The sequence below is a fragment of the Myotis nattereri genome (assembly GCF_964212035.1).
Source record: "Myotis nattereri genome assembly, chromosome: 18".
In the NCBI taxonomy this organism is placed as follows: Eukaryota; Metazoa; Chordata; class Mammalia; order Chiroptera; family Vespertilionidae; genus Myotis; species Myotis nattereri.
In genome coordinates, this window is record NC_138093.1 from 433,395 (window position 1) to 455,702 (window position 22,308).

At 47.1% G+C, this 22,308-nt stretch overlaps 1 protein-coding gene across 1 annotated transcript; it reads right to left on the reverse strand.

Annotated features, from left to right (window-relative positions):
- Positions 1 to 1,217: 1,217 nt before the first annotated feature.
- On the reverse strand, positions 1,218 to 20,851 carry LOC308533889 (butyrophilin subfamily 3 member A3-like; the record flags this gene model as incomplete). The annotated part of the gene is made up of 9 exons (XM_081112083.1): positions 1,218 to 2,940; positions 4,840 to 4,866; positions 5,261 to 5,284; positions 6,454 to 6,483; positions 6,562 to 6,582; positions 6,693 to 6,893; positions 18,333 to 18,614; positions 20,223 to 20,564; positions 20,773 to 20,851. The coding sequence occupies 9 exons, from the start codon at positions 20,849 to 20,851 to the stop codon at positions 2,279 to 2,281; spliced, it is 1,668 nt and encodes a 555-aa protein (XP_080968209.1). The 3' UTR covers positions 1,218 to 2,278.
- Between the last annotated feature and the right edge of the window lie 1,457 nt (positions 20,852 to 22,308).

Below are 22,308 nucleotides of genomic sequence, written 5' to 3' on the forward strand. Positions count from 1 at the left end.
GAAACAAACTCATTGGGCGACATGTCCCAATCTTATGAAATTCAAATGGCAGCCCATACATGAGGGTTTACTAGAAGCAGCCAACCCTCCCATCGATGATTGTGCTACAGGAGGGGCTGTGGAGGAGACCCCGGGGTCCGCACAGCCAAAGTATTAACACCCGGTGCTTGACAGAGAAAACATTTCTAGATCCCCAGGCCAAGTCTACTCCTGACTAATTTCTAGGTAGAAGACAAAAAAAACTTGTTTCAGCATGAAAAAATGCACTGTTAATAGCCTTTTGACATTATCTGGCCTTTTTATTTCCTTTTTCTCTATTGGGAGGAATTGGTAATGTGTGTGTGTGTGTGTGTGTGTGTGTGTGTGTGTGTGTGTGTGTGTTTGTGAGTGGGGTTGGGGACAGGCATGTGTTGAGGTGAACATAAGTACCCTCTTCCGAAAGGTAAAGAATTTCATTCAAGTTGCTAGACTTGTGGGGGGCAGGGAAGATATTGGGGGACACCAGGAGGGGCTGTGGGGTAAAGAGCAGAGCCAGACAGCAGTTGTTATGGACACTTGTGACTCATTCAGAAAACACTCAGAGTCCTTGGGAGACTGACAGGCCAAAGCCCTTTCTCTCTCTCAGGAGGCAGCAAACAGGACCATGGCAGCTGGCACAGGCTCCTGCCTGCCAGTGGATGTTCTGGTGGGTCCAGCACCCCCACACCCACCCAAAGCTCCTTCCTGGGCCCACAGACCCCAATCGGGCCACTGTGTACATTTCTTCTAGAATAACCTTCCCAATGCACATTTCATACCACCCCCACCTGTGCCTAAATGCTTTCTCTGGAGCCTCCACTACCTTCTGACTAATTTTGACACCAGTTTGCACAGGAGCAACAGCCCCACTAGCAGTGACTCCGGGCCTGGTCTCTGGTCCCCATTCCCTTCACCTGAATTGTTCCCTCACATCTGCCTCCTGGGAAAACAACTCCGGATGCTCCCAGCCTGGAGTGTCCCCAGCTTCTCCTGAGCCAGGAAGGAATGGCAACCTGGGTCCCACCACTGCAGGAAACTCAGTTCTGCCAACAATCAGAATTAGCAAGAAACAGACCGTTCCCTGGACCCTCCAGAAAGGAGCCAGCCTGCACACACCTGGATGTCAGCCCGGCCAGAGCCACGCTGGGCTTCCCACCTACAGACATGTGCAGTAAGGAATCTGTGATGCATTAGGTCATGAAATTTGTGGTTTTTATTACAGCAGCTTACAGAGCTGATACAATAAGGATTTTGTGAAAATGTGGTGAGTAAACTGTAGGGGTGAAAATCCTGAAGAAGCTCATTTGCAGAGTGAAGACCATTAACCAATTTATTTAACAAATGTAACCTGACCACCACCTGTCGGGTGGAGGGGACACAGTGCTGAACAATCACAGTGATGGTGATGGAGTGGCCTTTCCCAGGACCCAGCAGTTACAGGAACCTTCGGGAACATGAACACATGCTCAGCGTGGAGTGTCCCTTTCCCAGAGATGGGGCTACAGTGTGATAAAACTTCCACTGCAGTTCACCTGGCTCCCTTCCCCCAAATTCATGCCTCACACATGAGCTTTAGGGATGAAGCTGGAGGGTTGGTTCAGCTTCATGATCACAGGTCACAAGCTGGTTAGGAGTTTGGCCTCTAGTCCCTTCTCAGCCCTGGGTGATGTGGTCACTGTGAGTTCATTCTGTGGATGTCATCATGGACAGCCAGGCAGTGGAGCAGAGGACCATGGTTGACAGCCCCCCTTGAAGGAACCAGGTGGGGTGTGGCCTTCAGAGTCACGTACAATGACCTTCTCCCTGGTGCCCTGGGAAGGGAACCTCAGGCTGCCCGTGACCCTGCCCAACAAGAACAACTGGCTGCAAAGGAACAGACTGGAGGTAGAGGGAGGGTCAGAGGTCAAACTCCTCCCAGCAGCACTAGTTTCTGCATGAATTATATGTCACTTCCCTGGGCCCTGCCTCCCTTTCCACACTTTCAATGAGGCCACCTCACAGGGGTGTTGTGAGGATTGGGGAGTGAGATTCACCTGAAGCATTTAGCCCAGCACCCACCACCTTCTATATTACCTGTTAATGTGAGCTATGGTTGCAGAAAGGGAGATGAGTCACTTTTGGAAAGTTAACTTCCTGCACCTTGGTGTCCTTATCTCTCATGTGGAAAAGTTGAAAGATAACTCAGAAAGTGCTTCATTCACTAAAGTGAGTTTTCAGTATGTTCCTGCTGTGATGTTTTACTGTTTAGGAGGCCCTCACCTCAGGGCTGGGAAGGGGGAAGCAAAGGACTTTCTTCCGCCTGAGGGTCCTCAATGCCATCAGCTGAACCTGAGGCCACTGGGGTCTCCAGGGAAGGGTCAGGCAGTGGGTGAGACATAAGGGAACTCCCCACTCCTTCTTGTGCTGGGCAAATGCTCAAGGCAGTGGACTCCTCTGACAAAATCCTGAAAAGAGGACACAGAGGCCCAGAGAAGGAAGCCTCTGAGAAGGTGTGAATGTATGATCCATTGATGGCATCATAGAAGGAGACCTCCCCGCTCTCATAGTCCAGGAAAACCCCCACTCTTTTAGGAGGTTTGACAATTGTGAGTTTGCTCCAGGGATCGGTTCGCGCCTGGAAGTCATGCCCATCCAACAGTGCTATTGTCCAGAATCCATTCTGGGGTGTTATTTTAACAGGAAGTTTTCTCTCCACATTCTCCCTACACACCCCTAAATTCCACTGTTTCCTATCTCCCACCTCCACCTCCCAGAAATGTCTCCCTGATGTGAAGCTCTCACGGCCCAGCACACAGGACCGATAATGAAATCTCTTGGGGTTGTCTGGCAGGCTCTTCCTTATTCCTGCCCAGGATAGTCTCCTTTGGTCCTCAGAAATGAGGAGGTTGGGGTGCGCGGTGTCGGGATCCAAAATCACGTCCGCTGCAGAGAGTCCCAATGGTGTTGGGTCAGCCATGGTTTTGGGATCTGAGAGCCTCAGGCTCCAAGGCTTGGGTCTGGTTGGTGAGACCTGAGCCCAGAGCCTGGGGTCCCAGCTGCCCTAAGTGTGACCCTCAGCAAAGCCAAGATGAACCACAGGGCCTGCTGTTCAGTGAGGAACGGAGGGTGAGGAGGGCTGCGCTCTGCTTAACCTGCCATCTCAAGTGGCCACCTTCCTTCTATCTTCCTCCTGTTTCCTCCCCAGAATGACTGTGCCCAACTGTGCCCCATAGTCACATGGATTCCATTTCCAGCCCTTGCTCTACCCACCTGAGATGGACAACTTCCTTTTCTGCACGGACTCTTTTCACACACACACACACAAACACACACGCTATTTAATGTCCCAAGTCTCAATGTGATATCTGTAAAATGGGAATAAAAATACTCATCTTCAGGGTAGAATAAAACAGAATGTGAGCTGTATTTAGCCCAGGGCCATGCATGGAGCAAGCATCTGGTGTGATCATAGGGACCAGCTCCCTGCTGTGCTGGAGCCATGCTGGGGTCTATGTGATCCTCACTCCCCACCTGCCCCTCCCTCTTTCCCCAGGAATTGTCCTCCATGGGCAGTATCACTGGGCTCTCTTGCCTCTGGTCACCTGCTGGCTTTGGCCAAGGGCAGGTACTGGTTGAAGACTAGAGGGAAGGAAAGAGAGGCACAACCCCGACTTCCCCACTTCCTGTGATGAAGATGCACTAACAGAGCACGCCTCCTCTCAGGCAGCCTCTCCCTGAGCCACAGCCTCCTCAGGGCTCCAGTGACTGCTCCCTGTCCCTCTGCCTTGGGTCTGGGGGGGGGGGGTGGTAACAGCTCCCACTGCTGTGAGCCTGGGGCCCTGCTCTTCCTTGTGGTTTCCCTTAATGCCACCCCTGCCTCTGGAGGTAGGTCCTTCCCTAAACCCTCTGTAATCATTGGGCAGATGTGGCTGAATCAACCCAATTCCATCTCTGTGTCCGGATTTCCTTCATCTTTTCATGCCGTGACCTTTCACCAACCCCCCTGTCCTTAGCAGGCACACCAAAGCCTTCAGGGTGATGGTTATGTATGGTCCTTAAAATGTAGCCATAAACAGTTCTGTTAGTAACACTAGAACGACATGACAAGGAGGTCAATACCAAATGTGATGGTATCGATTATAAAGAACCTTCCACCACAAGACCCCCAGGAGGTATGGCTGGTGCTGCCACACTCTTTGTCCCTCTGTCCTGACAACCATTAGTACCCGAGTTGTCGGTAAAACAAGTACTGTAACAGGTCTGTTAGTGGTTTGTAGTCTGTGAAGAATGACACGTAGTCTGTCCGCTCCCACCCCACACCCCTGTGAGTAAATGACTCTATAATACAGTCTGTTATAATCTAAGGAGTCGCCTACATCACTTTTACGTCTTAAGAACCTTCTCTTGACTGTGGCCATTGCCATCAGACACACACCCATCATGAACTGGCCATGGCTTCCCTCGTGGAGTTTTGACCAACACACACTCATCATCACATCTAGTCTCACCTCCACCCTCACATAGTAGGAATGACCACCATCACCTCAAAGGGATGCAGAGACATGGCACACCTTGAGGAGGCTCAGGGCAGGAGGGACAGCAGCTGGGTCAGGTCACCTCCTTCCTCTCCCTCCAGCCTCTTCCTCCAGCTCCACCCCTCATGCCTCCTCCTTTCCCCACAGCCCAGGGCAGCAGCTGTCCCTGGCACTCTTAGCAGCAGATGGGTACACTGTGGGGACCTCATGCCACCCACCCAGATGTCCCCCAGTCAAGAGCTGGAGAAGAAAAAGGGAGCCAGGCCCCTCTGTTGTTGTCCCAGGGAACACACAGTCATTCACTCACCAGGTTGGTAAAGGGCCATCTTCCACTCTGAAAGGAAGCAGACAAAGGCAAGGAAAGGTCATCATTTCTGTTCTCCCCCCAACATTCTCCTCACTGAGCCTCTTCCCTCTCCTTCCCACCAATATCTAGTGTCCTTCCTCCAAAGCTCTGAGGAGGAGGCATAAAAGCTCTCAGAATGTTGGGCTTCCCTCCATCACATGGGGCTGTGGGTGACGGGGCCAGGCTGTGCCCAGGTGTGGGTGTGTGTGGCAGCAGGTGAGGGGATGCTGGAGCTGGGAGGTCCTCTCTGGGTGTCCAGAGAAGCAGGGTGGTCGTCCACAGAACATGAGCTCTGAGCAGGGTCTGATGACCCCTCACCAGCACAGAAAGGGTTGAAGGGCTTTGTACACAAGTACAGGAACCAGAGAGCAGAGTCACTCACCAGCATAGGCCTGAGACCTCCCCCCTGCAAAGGAAGACAGGCAGGGTCACCTCCACTGTCATTTCTGAGTCCTTTCCTCTCGCTTCCTTTTGACCCCCCACCTCCCTGTCCCTCTGCCCGTTCAGTTCCCTGCTCCCCCCTCCTCTTTAAAGTCACCTGCACCTAGTGACCTGCAGGCACCGAGTGGGGCTTTCCCAGCTGCACCTGCAGGTCTGTCCTGTACGTGTCTGTACAGCAGTCACCTGTAACCATCGTTTCACTTTCTGAAGTTTCAGTTACCCTCTGTCACCCACAGATGGAAAATATTACATGGAAAATTCCAGAAATAAGCAATTCATAAGTGTTAAATGCACATCATTCCGAGTAGCGTGATGACACCTGTGCCATCTGTCTCTCACATGCCAACCTGAGAACCATCCCTGTGTCCAGCATGTCCCCCCTGTGTCCCTCCCATGAGCCACTCAGTCACTGAGGAGCCGGCTCTGTGGTCAGATCGGCCTCAGCATCACAGGGCTGGTGTGAAAGTCCCCCTGATGTTACTTAATAATGACCCATCATTGCAGTGATGCTGGCCAGTGGGGTGTGGCAATGAGAACCTTCCTTTAAGTGAGAAGGAGGAACCTCCTATACACAGGGTGTGGTGCTATCCATGGGCCAGGCACCCACTGGGTCATGGATCACATGCCCCTGACATATGAGGTGACTGTCATCCTCCTGTACCTGGCATAGGCTTGCCGTGTGCATACATGTATGCATACGTGTGCTAGAACCCATCCTCCTCAATATGCATGATTTCCTGCCAATTTCCAAAAAGAATTGGGCGGCTTAATGAGAAAATTTCAGACACTACTTTTCAGCAGTTATGATAAATCTGGGACAACTGTCACCAGCCCCTCCTCCTGGGAAGAGAATGTTTTCTCTCCTTCTGGTTTCCTCTCAGCAGCCTATAGATTCTGTACAGCAGTCAGGGAGGGAGGACTCACATCATGAATCCATCTCCCCTCTCCTTGCTGGGGTTCCCTGGACATCCGGGTGTGAGCCGCCTGGTGGAGAGAGCCTGACCCCTTTCTCCAGGGAGGAAACCCTGCCGACCTCCCGCATCAGCGTCCTCATTCCTTCCCCTGGGCGGTCAGGGGTGAGGAAGGGGCTGGACAGGTCCCAGCAGAGTCTCAGATGTAGGTCCAGGTACTCACGCGCCAGGTACTGCTGCTTCATCCTCCACCCTGCAGGGGAAAAGGGTGGGGTTGGTGAGCAGGTAACCAGGGACCCCAGAACCCGCATGGTGGGGGATCAGGACTTACTGAGCTCCTCCTGAAGCGTCTCTGGAAATAAGCAGAAAGAGAAGGTGCTGTCATGGGGCCGGAGGGGGGACCCGCGCTGTGGGTGGGCGGCCTGGGGCGCGGAGGTCCCCCCACCTGCAGCCAGGCCTCACCTTTCGCGCTTTGCTCCTGCTGCTTCTCCGCCAGCGCTGCTTCTTTCTCAGCTCTCTCGCTCTCCTTCTCCTGGCTAAAGGCCCGGATTCTCTTCTGCTGTCCACGCCATGAGAACACTGCCCCAACCAGGAGCCCCAGCAGAGCCAGAAGGGTCACCCCCACGGCCACCTGCCAGGGCTGTGCATTGGAGAAGAAGGGGCCTGCGGAGGGAAAGCCTCAGCTGCTCGCCCGAAGGGGCGGGGACTCCGGGAGGGGAAGCGACATTGCTCTTCCCAAAGTGCCCAGAACTCTCCCGTCACACAGACTAGTGTCCGAATGTCTGGCTCTCACATGGGAACAGTTAGAATATAATGTACAGTCATTGGCGTCTCCTCTCCTCCCCTCCCCCGTGTATCAGCGTCTCATCAGCGGCTTAACCTGCTGACTCAGAGGTGACCTTTGGGGTTGGAGGGTGACCTTGAACCAGTGACTTAGCCCTTCTGTCCTCAGTGTCCTCATCGGCAGAGCATGAGGTTAATGCTCTAAAGTCCCAGACATGACGTCAGTGCCATGCGAGAGTTTATTCATTTTAAAAACATAAATATCGGGGGGGGGGGGAAGGTTTAATGGGGGGGACGAGGACACATTTGTAATACCTTAACTAATAAAGAATTTTTAAAAATGGAGAAAAAAATAAAAATATAAATATTGAGAGCAGTAAGTTAAATAACACCTCAAGATGGAATCAGCAAATTCCAAACCATGGGAAACTGGGTACAATGACCCTCCCACTAGCAAGCAAACAAGTGGGAGGGGAGGCGCCCCTGCAAGGGCCTGAAGGGACATATAAACCCAATGTCATGTCTCCAACCAAGAGTAAAACAAATAAAATTTATGTCGAAAAAGTTTGAAAAAATAAAAATAAATAAAAACATAAATATCTTTGAGACCCAAGATGGTGGCCGACGGGACGGCAGGCTGTAAGATAGTCTGTGAGTGAGAGAGCGCAAGGAGAGTGTGAATGTGAGAGAAGTGTCTGTATGTGTGAGTGAGGAACAGCTATATTCTACAGGACTGTCGGGGAAAGGCGGACGAGGCTCCCCTGGCCGGACAGCCTCTACTGCTGCTGAAATCTCTCCTGGAGCAGCGGCTCTGCGACAGAGACCACACCATCTTGAAGGAGAGAGCAGCTGAGATCTGAAGCACAGCCTTACCTTCAACTGGGGAGACCTTGGATACCTCCAGGGACCCTAAAACCACAATGCCCAGGGACCAGCTGCCTCAGCTGCCAACCCACGAACACCAGGACTCCAGCCTTCCCAATCAGGGGCACCTAAAAAGTTTGTCCAAGGTGGCGGCCGAATACACGGGTGGGTCCTGCATGTCCTCACAGAGCAGCTGGAAGGAACACCGACATCAAATAACACCCACCCAAAACTTGAGAATTAAACACAGCTGGTGAGGTAATCCATGGATGGAGAGGGGACTCACACGGTGGGTGGGTGGCCTGGGGTGGGGAGGTCCCATCCACCTGCATCCAGGATTCACCTAGAGAGAGAAATAAGCTCTGCCTCTTCAGGTTCATATGGGTGTTTGTTGTTTGGGTGTTTGTTGTTTGCATTTTTGGATAAGTTGTTAGTTTTTTGGAGTTTTCTCTCCTTATACATATATCTTTCCCCTTCTTCTTTATTCTTTTTTTCCTCTCATATTTTTTCCTTTTCTCAATATGATTTTTGCACTCTTTTCTCTCCCCTAATTCTCTTTTCTCTGGTGGTCACCTTTACTTGGGGTTATTGGTATCGTGAATCCATTTGTGTTTGGTGCCCTGTGTGTTGTGTCTTGTCGTGTTGTATTTTGTGCCTTTAAGTCAACGCAGGATAGAGAGAACTACATAACCAGATAACCTGAGAGGAGCGAACACAGGGAGATAAAGAAACAGCCCCCATACAAAAGAAAAGAAAGAATCACTGGGAAATGAAGTAAATGAAATGAGGCTAGCAATTTGTCAGAAAAAGAATTCAGAGCAATGGTCATAGGTATGCTGAGAAGGATGGAAGAAAAATTCTAAATTCAACAATATGTGTAAGAATCAAGAGGAAATGAAGAACCAAGAAGAAATGAAGAATGACTTAGCTGCAATAGAGAACACAATAGAAAGCATCAACAGTAGACTAGAAGGAGGAGAGAACAGCATCAGTGAGCTAGAAGACAAGGTAGGAAAAACTACCCAAGCAGAGCAGCAACTGGAAAAAAAACAAAAAAACTTAAAAAACAGGAGGAAAGCCTAAGGGAACTTTGGGACAACACGAAACAAAACAACATCTGCATCGGAGGGGTGTCAGAAGAAGAGGAAACTCAGCAATGATTAGAAAACCTGTTTGAAGATATAATGACAGAAAACTTCCCTGATATTGGGAAGAAAAACTCAAACAAATACAAGAAGCTCACAGAGTCCTAAACAAAATGAACCCCAAAAAACCAAAGCCAAGACACATTATTATTAAAATGGCAAACACTAAGGACAAAGTAAGAATCTTAAAAGCTGCCAGAGAGACACAGAAAGTTACCTACAATGGATCTCCCATCAGACTATCAGCTGATTCCTCAACAGAAACACATCGGGCCAGAAGGGTATGGAATGAATATACAAAGTCATGCAAAGCAAGGGTCTGAATCCAAGAACACTACACCCAGCAAGGCTATCAATCAAAGTTGAAAGTGAAATCAGGAGTGTCACAGACAAAAAAGAACTAAGGGAGTTTATTACCACCAAACCAGCAATGCAAGAAATGCTAAAGGGTCTGCTGTCAAAAGAATAAATATGAAGGGAATAAGGAGCACAGGCATAAAGAATAAAATGGCAACAAACATCTATCAATATTATCTTTAAATGTAAATGGATTAAATGCCCCAATCAAAGACATAGGGTAGCTGAATTGATAAGAAAACATGGCCCATATATCTGCTGTCTACAGGAGACGCACCTCAGAACAAAGGACTCACACAGACTGATGGTAAAGGAATGGAAAAAGGTTTTTCAGGCAAATGGAAATGCAAAAAAAAAAAAAAAAAAAGCTGGGGTAACAATACTGATATCTGACAAATTAGACCTCAGAGTGAAGGCCATAACAAGAGATAAGGAAGGCTACTTCAAAATACTAACGGGACCAATTCAACAAAAAGATATAACTGTGGTAAACATATATGCACCCAATACAGGAGTACACAAATACATTTAAAAAAAAAACAACACTTCTGGAAGATATCAAGGGAGAGATTGACAGCAATACAGTCATAGTAAGGGACTTTAATACCCCACTAACACCACTGGATAAATCCTCTAAACAAAAATCAGCAAAGAAACATCAATCCTAAATGACTCACTAGATGAGATGGAATTAATTGACATCTTCAGAACATTTCACCCCAAAGCCACAGAATATACATTCTTCTCAAGTGCACACGGGTCACTTTCAATGATAGATCACATATTGGGGCACAGGTAAAGGCTCTTCAATTCAAGAGGATAGAAATCATATCAAGCATCTTCTCAGATCACTATGGTATCAAATTAGAAATCAACTACAATAAAAACAATGAAAAAAATCAAACACCTTGAGGCTAAATAGCATGCTAGTAAACAATGATTGGGTTACCAAAAAGACCAAAGAAAAATAAAAAGCATCATGGCAACAAACGACAATGAAAACACAACAATCCAAAATCTATGGGACAGTCAAAGCAGTCTTGAGAGGGAAGTTCATAGTTCTACAGGCCTACCTCAAAAAACAAGAAAAAACAATGAGAAAGCCCACTGCATCAGAGAACATATTTGCCAATGTTATCACCGATAAGGGTTTAATCTCCAACATTTATAGGGAACTCATTCAACTTAACAAAAGGAAGGTAAACAATCCAATCAAAAAATGGGCAAAGGACTTAAATAGACACCTTTCTAAAGAGGACATTCAGAAAGCCAAGAGACATATGAAAACATGCTCAAAGTCACTAATCATCTGAGAAATGCAAATCAAAACAACAACGAGGTTCCATCTTACACCTATCAGAATGGCTATCATCAACAAATCAACAAACGACAAGTGCTGGAGAGGATGTGGAGAAAAAGGAATCCTCGTGCACTGCTGGTGGGAATGCAGACTGGTGCAGCCACTATGGAAGACAGTATGGAGTTTCCTCAAAAAACTAAATATGGAACTCCCATTTGACCCCGTGATCCTACTTCTAGGAATATATCCCAAGAAAACAGAAACATCAATCAGAAAGGATACATGTACCCCTATGTTCATAGCAGCACAATTCACCATAGCTAAGATCTAGAAACAGCCTAAGTGCCCATCAGTGGATGAATGGATTAGAAAACTGTGGTACATCTACACGATGGAATACTATGCTGCTGTAAAAAAGAAGGAATTCTTACCATTTGCAACAGGATGGATGGAACTGGAGAGCATTATGCTAAGTGAAATAAGCCAATGAAGGAAAAACACCACATGATCTCACTCATTTATGGATAATAAAGACCATTATGAACTTATGAACAAAAATAGATACAGAGGCAGAGCAGCCTCGAACAGACTGTCAAACTACAGCGGGAAGACCGGGGAGGGTTTGGGGGTGGGAGGGGGAGGGTAAGAGATCAACCGAAGGACTTGTATGCATGCATATAAGCATAACCAATGGACATAAGACACTGGGGGGTAAGGGAGGCCAGGGGATTGTTAAGGGCGGGGGGAAAAAGGAGACATATGTAATACTCTTTATAATACTTTAAGAAATAAAACAATTAAAAAATAAAATTAAAATATAAACAAACAAACAAAAACAAGAAAAAATGGTAATAAATTATCTAACCCTACAACTCAAAGAGTTAGAAAGAGAGCAACAAGGAAAGCCCAGCCTAAGCAGAAGGAAGGAAATAATAAAGATCAAAGTGGAAATAAACGACATAGAGAACAAAAACACACAATACAAAAGATCAACAAAACCAAGAGGTGGTTCTTTAAAAGGATTAACAAGATTGATGAACCTCTAGCCAGGCTCATGAAAAAGCAAAGAGAGAGGATCCAAATATAAACAAAATCAGAAATGGAAGAAGTAAAATAACAACCGAACTCACAGAAATACAAAGGATTATGAAAAAATACAATGAACAACTCTATTCCAACAAAATGGACAACCTAGATGAAACGGACATGTTTTTAGAAAAATACAAGCTTCCAAATCTCAATCAGGAAGAATAAAAAAACCTGAATAGGCTGAGAACCACTGAAGAAATTGAAGCACTAATCAGAAATATTACAGCAAACAAAAGCCCTGATCCAGACGGCTTTATAGGGGAGTTCTACCAAGCATTCAAAGAAGAACTAAAACCTATCCTCCTCAAACTATTCCAAAAAAGTCAAGAGGAAGAAACACTTCTAAGGTCTTTCTATGAAGCCAGCACTATCCTAATTTCAAAACCAGATAAGAACACCACACACACAAAAAAGAACTACAGGCCAATATCCTTGATGAACATAGATACTAAAATCTTCAACAAAATTCTAGCAAAGCAGATCCAGCATTACATTAGAACGATCATACACTATGACCAAGTGGGATTTATTCCAGGGATACAAGGATGGTATAATATCTGCAAATCAATTAATGTGATACATCACATAAACAAATTGATAGACAAAAATCACATAATCAAATCAATCGATGCAGAAAAAGCATTTGACAAAACCCAACACCCATTCTTGATTAAAACTCTCAACAAAGTGTGAATAAAGGGATCATACCTCAACATAATAAAAGCCTTCTATGACAAACCTAGAGCCAACCTCATACTCAATGGGCAAAAACCAAACTCATTTTCCTTAAGAACAGGAACAAGACAGGGATGCCCACTTTCACCATTCCTGTTCGATATAGCACTGGAAGTGCTAGCCATAGCGATCAGACAAGAGGAAATAAAAGATATCCAAATTGGAAAAGAAGACACAAAACTGTCTTTATTTACAGATGATATAATACTGTACATAGAAAACCCAAAAGACTCTATCAAAACACTACTACACCTAATAAATGAATTCAGCAATGTGGCAGGATACAAAAATAACACCCAGAAATCTATGGCCTGTTTATACACCAATAATGAACTCACAGAAAGAGAAACAAAAAAAAAGCAATACCATTTACCATCACACCAAAAAAATTTAAGATACCTAGGAATAAACTTAAATAAGGAGGTAAAACACCTGTACTCAGAAAACTACAGGACATTGAAAAAAAGAGATACAGGAAGACATCAACAAATGGAAGAACATACCATGTTCATGGATTGGTAGAATCAACATCATTAACATGTCCATACTACCCAAAGCAATCTACAGATTCAATGCAATCCCCATTAAAATACCAACGGCGCAGTGTGAGGATGTGGCTGATGGTGTGAACTGTGGGACCTCAGAGAAACCAAGATGGCAGGATAGGTAAACACCAGAGATTGCTGCCTCGCACAACCACTTCAAAAATACAACTAAAAGACGGAACAGACATCATCCAGAACCACAGGTAGGCTGGCTGAGTGGAAATTCTACAACTAGAAGGAAAGAGAAAAGCACACCAAGACTCAGAGGAGGTGCGGTGCGGAAGTAAAATACAGAGGTACGGAGGCGCATGCAGAGATGGCTGGCGGCTGAGGACATGGTTGTCTTTTTCAATGGGGAGGGAGTCTCAAGCTCTGAGTTCCAGTTCCTGGCGAGTCTCTGGGGACCCAGACTCTTACGGGAGAAACTGGACTGTCTAGCATTGGTCGGAACTCCAGGGCAGCTTTCTCTAGGAAGTGCTTGCTGCGATTGCCAGGACACTGAGAAGCGGGACCTCTGAGGGCAGGACTGAGAGCAGCCATAACTGCTCCCTCTGCCCTGTTGATTTCCTGGGACCCCGCCCCGCCCAAGCCATGCATGGAGGCTTTTGCATATGAAAAGCCTGGCCCTTTGCAATCTGATAATTACCTAACAAACTGCAGCTGGACCAAGACCCCACGGCAACTTGCATTGCTTCACAGCTGGCTCCTGCTGGATAGCCTCAGGCAGAGGCTAGATTAGCACCTCCTTAGAGATCCAGGAGCCAATGTGCCCAGTGGTCAGAGTGGGACCATCCAGATTGCAGCTCCTCGGATCCATAAAGGACACACTCAGGGGGCAGACTCAGTGAGCACCAAAGCCCCATTGAAGCAAGTCCTGCCCAGGAGGGGTGTCTCCAGCACAGAAGTTCTCCCACTGCAGATACAGCTGATTCTCACAGCCAATTGGCCTGGAGGTCAATCCCTCCCAGTGTTACCTACAACAATCAAGGCTTAACTACAACAAGACCGTGCACAAAGCCCACAAGGGGGTGCACCAAGAGTGTCTACCTCAGGTAATTGGGGAGGCTGAGCCACTGGGCCCTATAGGACACCTAGGACAGAAAGACACTCTATCAACACAGCAAAGCATAAAAAAAAATGTGGAGACAAAGAAACAGGACACAAATGACAGAAATGGAGGAAAGCAAACTACTGGATATAGAGTTCAAAACCACACTTTTAAGGTTTTTCAAGAATTTTCTAGAAACCGCCGATAAACTTAATGAGACCCTCAAGAAATCTAGTGAGACCCTCGAGGTTGTGATAAAGGACCAACTAGAAATTAAGCATACACTGACTGAAATAAAGAATATTGTACAGACTCCCAACAGCAGACTAGAGGATCGCAAGTATCAAGTCAAAGATTTGAAATACGAAAAAGCAAAAAACACCCAACTGGAAAAGCAAAATGAAAAAAGAATCCAAAAATACGAAGATAGTGTAAGGAGCCTCTGGGACAGCTTCAAGTGTACCAACATCCGAATTATAGGGGTGCCAGAAGAAGAGAGAGAGTAAGATATTGAAAACCTATTTGAAGAAATAATGACAGGAAACTTTCCCTACCTGGTGAAAGAAATAGACTTCCAAGTCCAGGAAGCGCAGAGAACCCCAAACAAAAGGAATCCAAAGAGGACCACACCAAGACACATCATAATTAAAATGCCAAGAGCAAAAGACAAAGAGAGAATCTTAAAAGAAGCAAGAGAAAGAAACTCAGTTACCTACAAGGGAGTACCCATACGACTGTCAGCTGATTTCTCAACAGAAACTTTGCAGGCCAGAAGGGAGTGGCAAGAAATATTCAAAGTGATGAATACCAAGAACCTACAACCAAGATTACTTTATCCAGCAAAGCTATCATTCAGAACGGAAGGTCAGATAAAGAGCTTCACAGATAAGGAAAAGCTAAAGGAGTTCATCACCACTAAACCAGTATTATATGAAATGCTGAAAGGTATCCTTTAAGAAGAGGAAGAAGAAGAAAAAGGTAAAGATACAAATTATGAACAACAAATACAATCTATCAACAAGTGAATCTAAAAATCAAGTGAATAAATAATCTGATGAACAGAATAAACTGGTGATTTTAATAGAATCAGGGGCATAGAAGGGGAGTGGACTGACTATTCCTGGGGGGGGAAGGGGTGTGGGGGATGCGGGAAGAGACTGGACAAAAATTGTGCACCTATGGATGAGGACAGTGGGGGGGGGGGTGGTGAGGACGGAGGGTGGGGTGGGAACCGGGTGGAGAGGAGCTATGGGGGGGAAAAGAGGAACAACTATAATAATCTGAACAATAAAGATTTAATTTAAAATAAAATAAAATAAAATAAAATACCAATGGCATATTTCAAAGATCTAGAACAAATTCTCCAACATTTCATCCGGAATAAAAAAAAGACCCCGAATACCCATATCAATCCTGAGAAAGAAGAACAAAGTTGGAGGGATCACAATACCAGATGTCAAGCTATATTACCAAGCCACAGTTCTCAAAACTTCCTGGTACTGGCACAAAAACAGACATATAGACCAATGGAAGAGAACAGAGAACCCAGAAACTGACCCAAGCCATTATGCTCAATTAATATTTGAAAAAGGAGGCAAGAGCATACAATGGAGTCAAAACAGTATCTTCAATAAATGGTGCTGGGAAATTTGGTCAGATTTATGCAAAAAAATGAAACTAGATCACCAACTTATACCATACACAAAAACAAACTCAAAATGGCTAAAGGACTTAAATATGAGATGGGAAACTATAAAAATCCTACAAGATTCCATACGCAGCAAAGTAGCAGACATATGTCGTAGCAGTATCTTTACTGACACAGCTCCTAGGGCAGGGGTGGGCAAACTACAGCCCGTGGGACAGATCCGGCCCATTTGAAATGAATAAAACTAAAAAAAAAAAAAGAAGACCGTACCCTTTTCTGTAATGATGTTTACTTTGAATTTATATTAGTTCACACAAACACTCCATCCATGCTTTTGTTCCGGCCCTCCGGTCCAGTTTAAGAACCCATTGTGGCCCTCGAGTCAAAAAGTTTGCCCACCCCTGTACCTAGGGCAATGGAGACTAAGGAGAAAATAAACGAATGGGATTACATCAAAATAGAAAGCTTCTGCACTGCAAAAGAAACCATCAACAAAACAAGAAGAAAGCCCACTGCATGGGAGAACATATTTGCGAATGCTATTTCAGACAAGGGTTTAATCTCCAAAATTTATAGAGAACTCATACAACTTAACAGAAGAAAGATAAACAATACAATAAAAAAAAATGGGCAAAAAACCTAAGTAGTCACTTTTTGAAAGAAGACATACAGAAGGCCGAGAGACATATGAAAACATGGGCAAAGTCACTAATCATCCGAGAAATGCAAATCAAAACAACAATGAGGTACCATCTCACACCTGTCAGAATGGCTATCATCAAAAAATCAACAAATGACAAGTGCTGGCAAGGATGTGGAAAAAAAGGAACCCTTGTGCACTGCTGGTGGGAATGCAGACTGGTGCAGCCACTGTGGAGAACAGTATTGAATTTCCTCAAAAAGTTAAAAATGAAACTCCCATTGGACTCAGTAATCCCGCTTCTAGGACTATATCCCAAGAAACCAGAAACACCAATCAGAAAGGATATGTTCCACTATGTTCATAGCAGCACACTTTACAATAGCTAAGATTTGGAAACAGTCTAAGTGCCCATTAGCAGATGAGTGGATTAAAAACTGTGGTACATCTACACGATGGAATACTATAAAAAAGAATAAACTTTTACCATTTGCAACATCATGAAAGGAACTGGAGAGCATTATGTTAAGTGAAATAAGCCAGGCAGAGAAAGATAAATATCACATGATCTCACTCACATGTGGAATGTAATGATCAACATAATTTGATGAAAAATAGATCCAGAGACGAATAGCAGGGGAGGTGGGGGGTTAGAGAGCAGCCAAAGGACTTGTATGCATGCATATTAGCATAACCAATGGACACAGACACTGGGGCGGTGGGGGCTTGCCAGGATGGGAATGGCTGGGGGGTTGGGGGGGTCGAATCGGGGAAAAAGGAGACATATGTAAAACTTTAGACAATAAGAGAAAAAAATGCATTACATTGAAATAATAATATTGCCTGTATAGGAACCTCTTAAACATATATACATATTTTTTTTCTCGCTTACACCACAGGCGGCAACTATGCAAGCTGCTCCGCAGCTCGTTTTCACAGTGCATTGTGGGTCCTGGGGACCTCTCCCTCTAGCAATGAGAGCACGTTCGTGTTTCCTCCCACAGGGCAGCCTCCACTGCACAGGAGCCCCCATGGGTGGCATTTGAACTGTCTCTGATTTTTGTTATCACAACTGATGCTCTAAGAAATAACTTTGTGCCCTGGCTGGTTTTGCTCAGTGGATAGAGCATTGGCCTCTGCACTGAAGGGTCCCAGGTTTGATTCCGGTCAAAGGCACATGCCTGGATTGTAGGTTTGGTCCCCAGTGTGGGGTGTGCAGGTGGCAGGCGATGATTCCCTCACATCATTGATGTTCCTCTCTTTCTCTCCCTCTCCCTTCCCCTCTGAAATCAATAAAAATGTATTTTTAAAAAAGAAATAACTTTGTCCATCAGTTATTTCACACAACCCTGAGCTGATCTATCAGATAAATTCCTAGAACAGGGATTTTGGATCAATAAATAAATAGTTTGGATTAAGATTGTTCTATTGACCCCCAATATAAGCTGCATCAATTTATACAAGAATATACCAAATTATAGCAACAAAAGTATAAGAGTGGCTGTCTCCCCACAGTCCTGCCATCAGTGTTTCCAACTACATGGTTTGTTTGCTGCCCATCTCACAGGTGGAGACGTCTCCCTGCTCAGTGAGACTGGACATCCTTCCCCGAGGTATTTCCTTCTGGGAACCATTCATTTCTGTACTGAGCTGTTCCATGTTTTCAGGAGCTCAGCCCTTTCTCCAGGACGTGTCTGCACATACTTTCCCCACTTTGTCATGTGTTTGCTGACAGTTACCATTTGCCCATCCCCATCGCCTGTCCCAGGTGGAGGCAGCAGGGATGCTCAGAAAATGTCTGTGACATCAACAGCTTCAAGGGGCAAAGGGCACCCAGGTGCCTGCTCTGAGCCTTATGTTCGCTGCACAGACCCAGGTCAGCAGCAGACACTCAGGCCTCCTTCTCCCACTGGACACAGCTGAACACCGTGTGGGGCCAGGCACTCACCTGCAATGGAGACCCTGGCTGTCTTCTCCTGGTTGAGCAGGGGATTTCTGACGACACAGGAGACCCCCTTCCCAGAGCCACCTTTCAGGATCACAGATGATGTGACTGCATACAGACCTTCTCCATCTACAGCCCCAGGCGCTGCCATGGCGGGCAAGCTCTCTCCCCCTTCACCTCTCCACTCTACGTGGGGCTGTGGATACCAGCCTGCAGACGTGCACTCCACACGAATCCCTCCATCCTCATAGCCCTTCATTTCAAGGTGAAGATCAGAGCCCAGGGCTGGGGAAGGAAGAGTGAGCCTGAGTCATGGGGAGGCCTCTGTGTTGGTGAGGGTCCCATCAGGAATGGGGGCTCACTCCAGTAGATCACGTAGGCAGGGTTCACTAAGGAGCTGTTTGCCACGTGTGCTGTGCAGGAGAGACTGTTCCATGATGTGCCCACTGCCTGACCCTGGTGAAACCTTGAGCTAGATCCAGCTGCATCTGGGCCAGAACAGAGACTGCTTCCTGTAGATCCCCTCAGAGACACCTGTACCCTCCCCCTGCCAGTGCTGGTTCTTGGAACTGGCCCTCACCCGCCCCAGGCATGTAAGTCATTCCTCCTTATCTGGGCAGGTCATGCCCCCGTCCCCTATCTATCCTGCCTGTCCTGTGTGAGCTTTAGGCTTTGCCAGGTGGTGGGGAGGATATCCATGTTGTATTGCTGCAGCCCACGCTGTTCCTGGTATGAGAGTCACCGTGGTGAACTCTTGATATCATTAATCTAGAGTTTACAGCCTCTTTTTCAGGTCTTTGGACTCAGGGAGTTTTTATTTTGTGGTTGTGGAAGGGGAAAGACTACATGGGAGAGAGCTGACCCAGGGCCCGGAACAGTGAACTGTTACCACCAGTCCCTAAACTCTTAACCCAAGGGGGTCAGGGGGTTGGAGGAAGCCTTTTGGAGACTTGGAAGAACCCAGTCCTGTAGAGAGGGATTTCTTAAGAGGAGCTGTGGTCTCAGGAAGGGACTGAAGCTGGCTGAGAAGGCCCTACAGGGAGAAAGCTAGGACCTCCCACCCCCACCTTCCTTCCTTCCTGTGCAAGGCAGGGCTCTGCCCTGAGAAAGAGAAATGATGTTGGACATGAACAATGTAATGCAACAGCAGCAAACAAGGATGCTTTGTCCCTGTGATGGGTCAGGACAAAACAAGACCACTCAGTCATCAGGTCTGAACACAGAATAACACATGAACAGTGTCCAGACCACAGCAACCAGCAATCATCCCCTGTCCTAGGTGTGAGTGATCAGTTCCACCCCACACCCTCCTGACAGCATCTGATCCAGAGCAAAGCCCTCCTTCCATAAACCCTCCCCTAGTCCCCTATCAGCCCAAAGTTACACCACGTCTCCCTGACACCCCCTCATGGGGACACCCCATGTTTCCACATTGTGTGTTCTCCTCACTGCAACTAGTACTAAACACAACTTGTTCAATTGCAGGTGTGATCTTTGAGCCTTTGGTTGATGGAAATGGCAGCACAGGTGATGTCCCTGCTGCTCAGCCTCCCGGGACCCACAGCAGCGAGCACCTGGGGGGCCCCGGTACACTGCCTGGAACACAGCTGGCCCCACTCAACTGTGCGCCCCCCACTGAGGGGAGGTTTTCTCAGCCTTCCTGCCCCAACCCCACATCCCTGCTGAGACCCTGGTGGCTGCAGGAGGGACGTCTTCACTTGGTTCAGGAGGAGCCCTTCCTGCAGGAAATCCTGTGTCTGTCAAGGGCCCAGAGAAGCAGAGGTAGAGGAGGGAGGCAGCTGCTGGGGTGTAGGCAGAGGTCTGTGAGGTGGGCCAGGAGCCTGTGTCCCCAGGCCCCACAGAAGAAGGAGCTCAGAACAGCCTCAGGCTCACCTGCAACCTTCAGCTCCACCAGGGCTTTTTGATAGAACTTGGCATCTTGGAAATAACACTGGTAGGTTCCAGTGTCAGAGACTCTGACCTTGTGAATCTGCAGAGCAGCCTTCCCCTCAGCAATGTCCTCTCTTAAAATCGATGTTCTCCCTCGATACTCTGCTATCTCTGTTCCTTCCTTGCCGTCTGCATATGCACGCACCACCTGCCTGAGGCCGGATCGCAGCCACGTCAGCTCCATGGTCTCAGCGCTCATCTTCGGGAACAGGTGACAGGGCAGCTCAGCGACTTCACCCACCATGGCCAGGATGGGCTCAGGGGGTCCAATCACAGCAAACTGAGCTGGTCAGCAGAAAGGGGGTACTCCATCAGAGGAAGCTGGAGGCCAGAGGGTAAGGGGGTGTCCCAGGTAGGGAGGGTGAGGTAAGAAACACCTAGACAGGGACTCAGTTCTGACAGGTGTACAGTGTGGATGGGCCTCCCAGGTGTGGGGAGGAGTCCAAGGCATATAGGTAACTGCTCCAGGTACATAAATGCAGATGGTCCTTACCTGAGCACAGCGTGAGCAGCTGGACCAAGGCAAGGCAGACAGGCAGGTGGAGCAAATGGAAGGCCAGGGACCTCACCATTGTGGGCTGTTGTGCAGACATTGAGACACCAGAATGAGTTTGTAGAAATGACGACCTGGAGGAAGATGGAGAATCCACATGAGACCTCTGCCTCCCCAGGGCCGACTCCTGGTTCAACCCCATCACTGGATACCCCTGAGCCTCCTCTGAAATGCCTGCTTGGGAGTCTCTTCATCTTTGACTCCAACATAGAAAACCACCCTAAAGTCTGTAACCTGAAGTGTCCGTCCCTTGGCCCTGGCCACCTGGGAGTCCTGGGCTCTGCTGTCCAATGTTCCGTAATGAACATCTGTTCATATAAATCTTTAAGCCACACTTCTTGTAATCTACCCACCATTATTTTAACAATATTTCTGTAAATGTGACTGCACATAAACAGCCTGTTCGCTTAAGAATTCTAGGAACTAACTTCAGGAAAAGCAGACTCCAACATCCGGACATTCCATCTCCGGAAGATTTGCTGACCTTCAACCAGTAATCTGCACAGACTGTGTTGGCTGGCACTTAGTCCCCTCAACTGAGAACTCAAAACCCCTCCTTTTTATTCCTTTATTGTTCTTCCCCCCTCTCCTCTTCCTTACAAAAACCCTGCCCGTGTCCAACTGTCTTTGCAGCATGAGTCTTCCATCTTCTGAAGCTGCAGGCTCTAGAATAAACTGACATTCCTCCCACCAGTCCCATGATCTTGATTGGTCTTTCAAGTGGCAGGCAGTTGAACTTGGGTTCAGTATCAGCCTTTCTTTTAGAATCTCTTAGAACACATCCCAGAGAGAAGCAGGAGAGCCTGTCAGAGGCCTTAGTGACCACAGTAAGTTCTTAGGGACGTGCAGTTGTCAAGCTCATTCATTCCGGTTTCTTCCCCCCTACAGATTTCTAAGTTGAGGCCTTACCTTGCCCTGCCAACCAGGTCTCACCGTGTCCTCACCCGAAGGCTCACCCAGCTTATCAGCCTCTTTCCTAAAGAGACCTGGGGCCCTGACTTTTACCAACTCCCCTACTTACAGTTGGAACTTTCAGCTGAAAACCACAGAACAAAGGCCCTCCTTAGGTCTTCATTGCAGTTGAGTCTCTGATCTGGAGGAAAGGGTGGGGAAAGAAAGCTTGCTCAGGAGGAGAAAAAGTGCAAAGTCCCTGTTTGAAAGCGCTTGTTACAAAAAGAATGATAATAACCTTTACTTTGCTCTGGGTGTGTGATCGGTGGGGTGCTCTACAAGTCTCCCCCAGTCCTGATGGGAGTGGAGTTCTTGGAGTGCCACAGGAACAAAAATGTCCTGAGGCCCCACAGGAGGATGAGGTACTGGGGAAGCTTTATTTCTGTGGAATCAAACCCCTGAGTTTCCAAGGGCCCATCTCCCTCCGTCCTGCTGAAAGGACAGAACAGGACTGATAGCTGTGTCCTTAACCCCTCTTCCAAGAAAAAAACTGCAGAATGTATCAGTTACTCAGCCTGCCCTTAT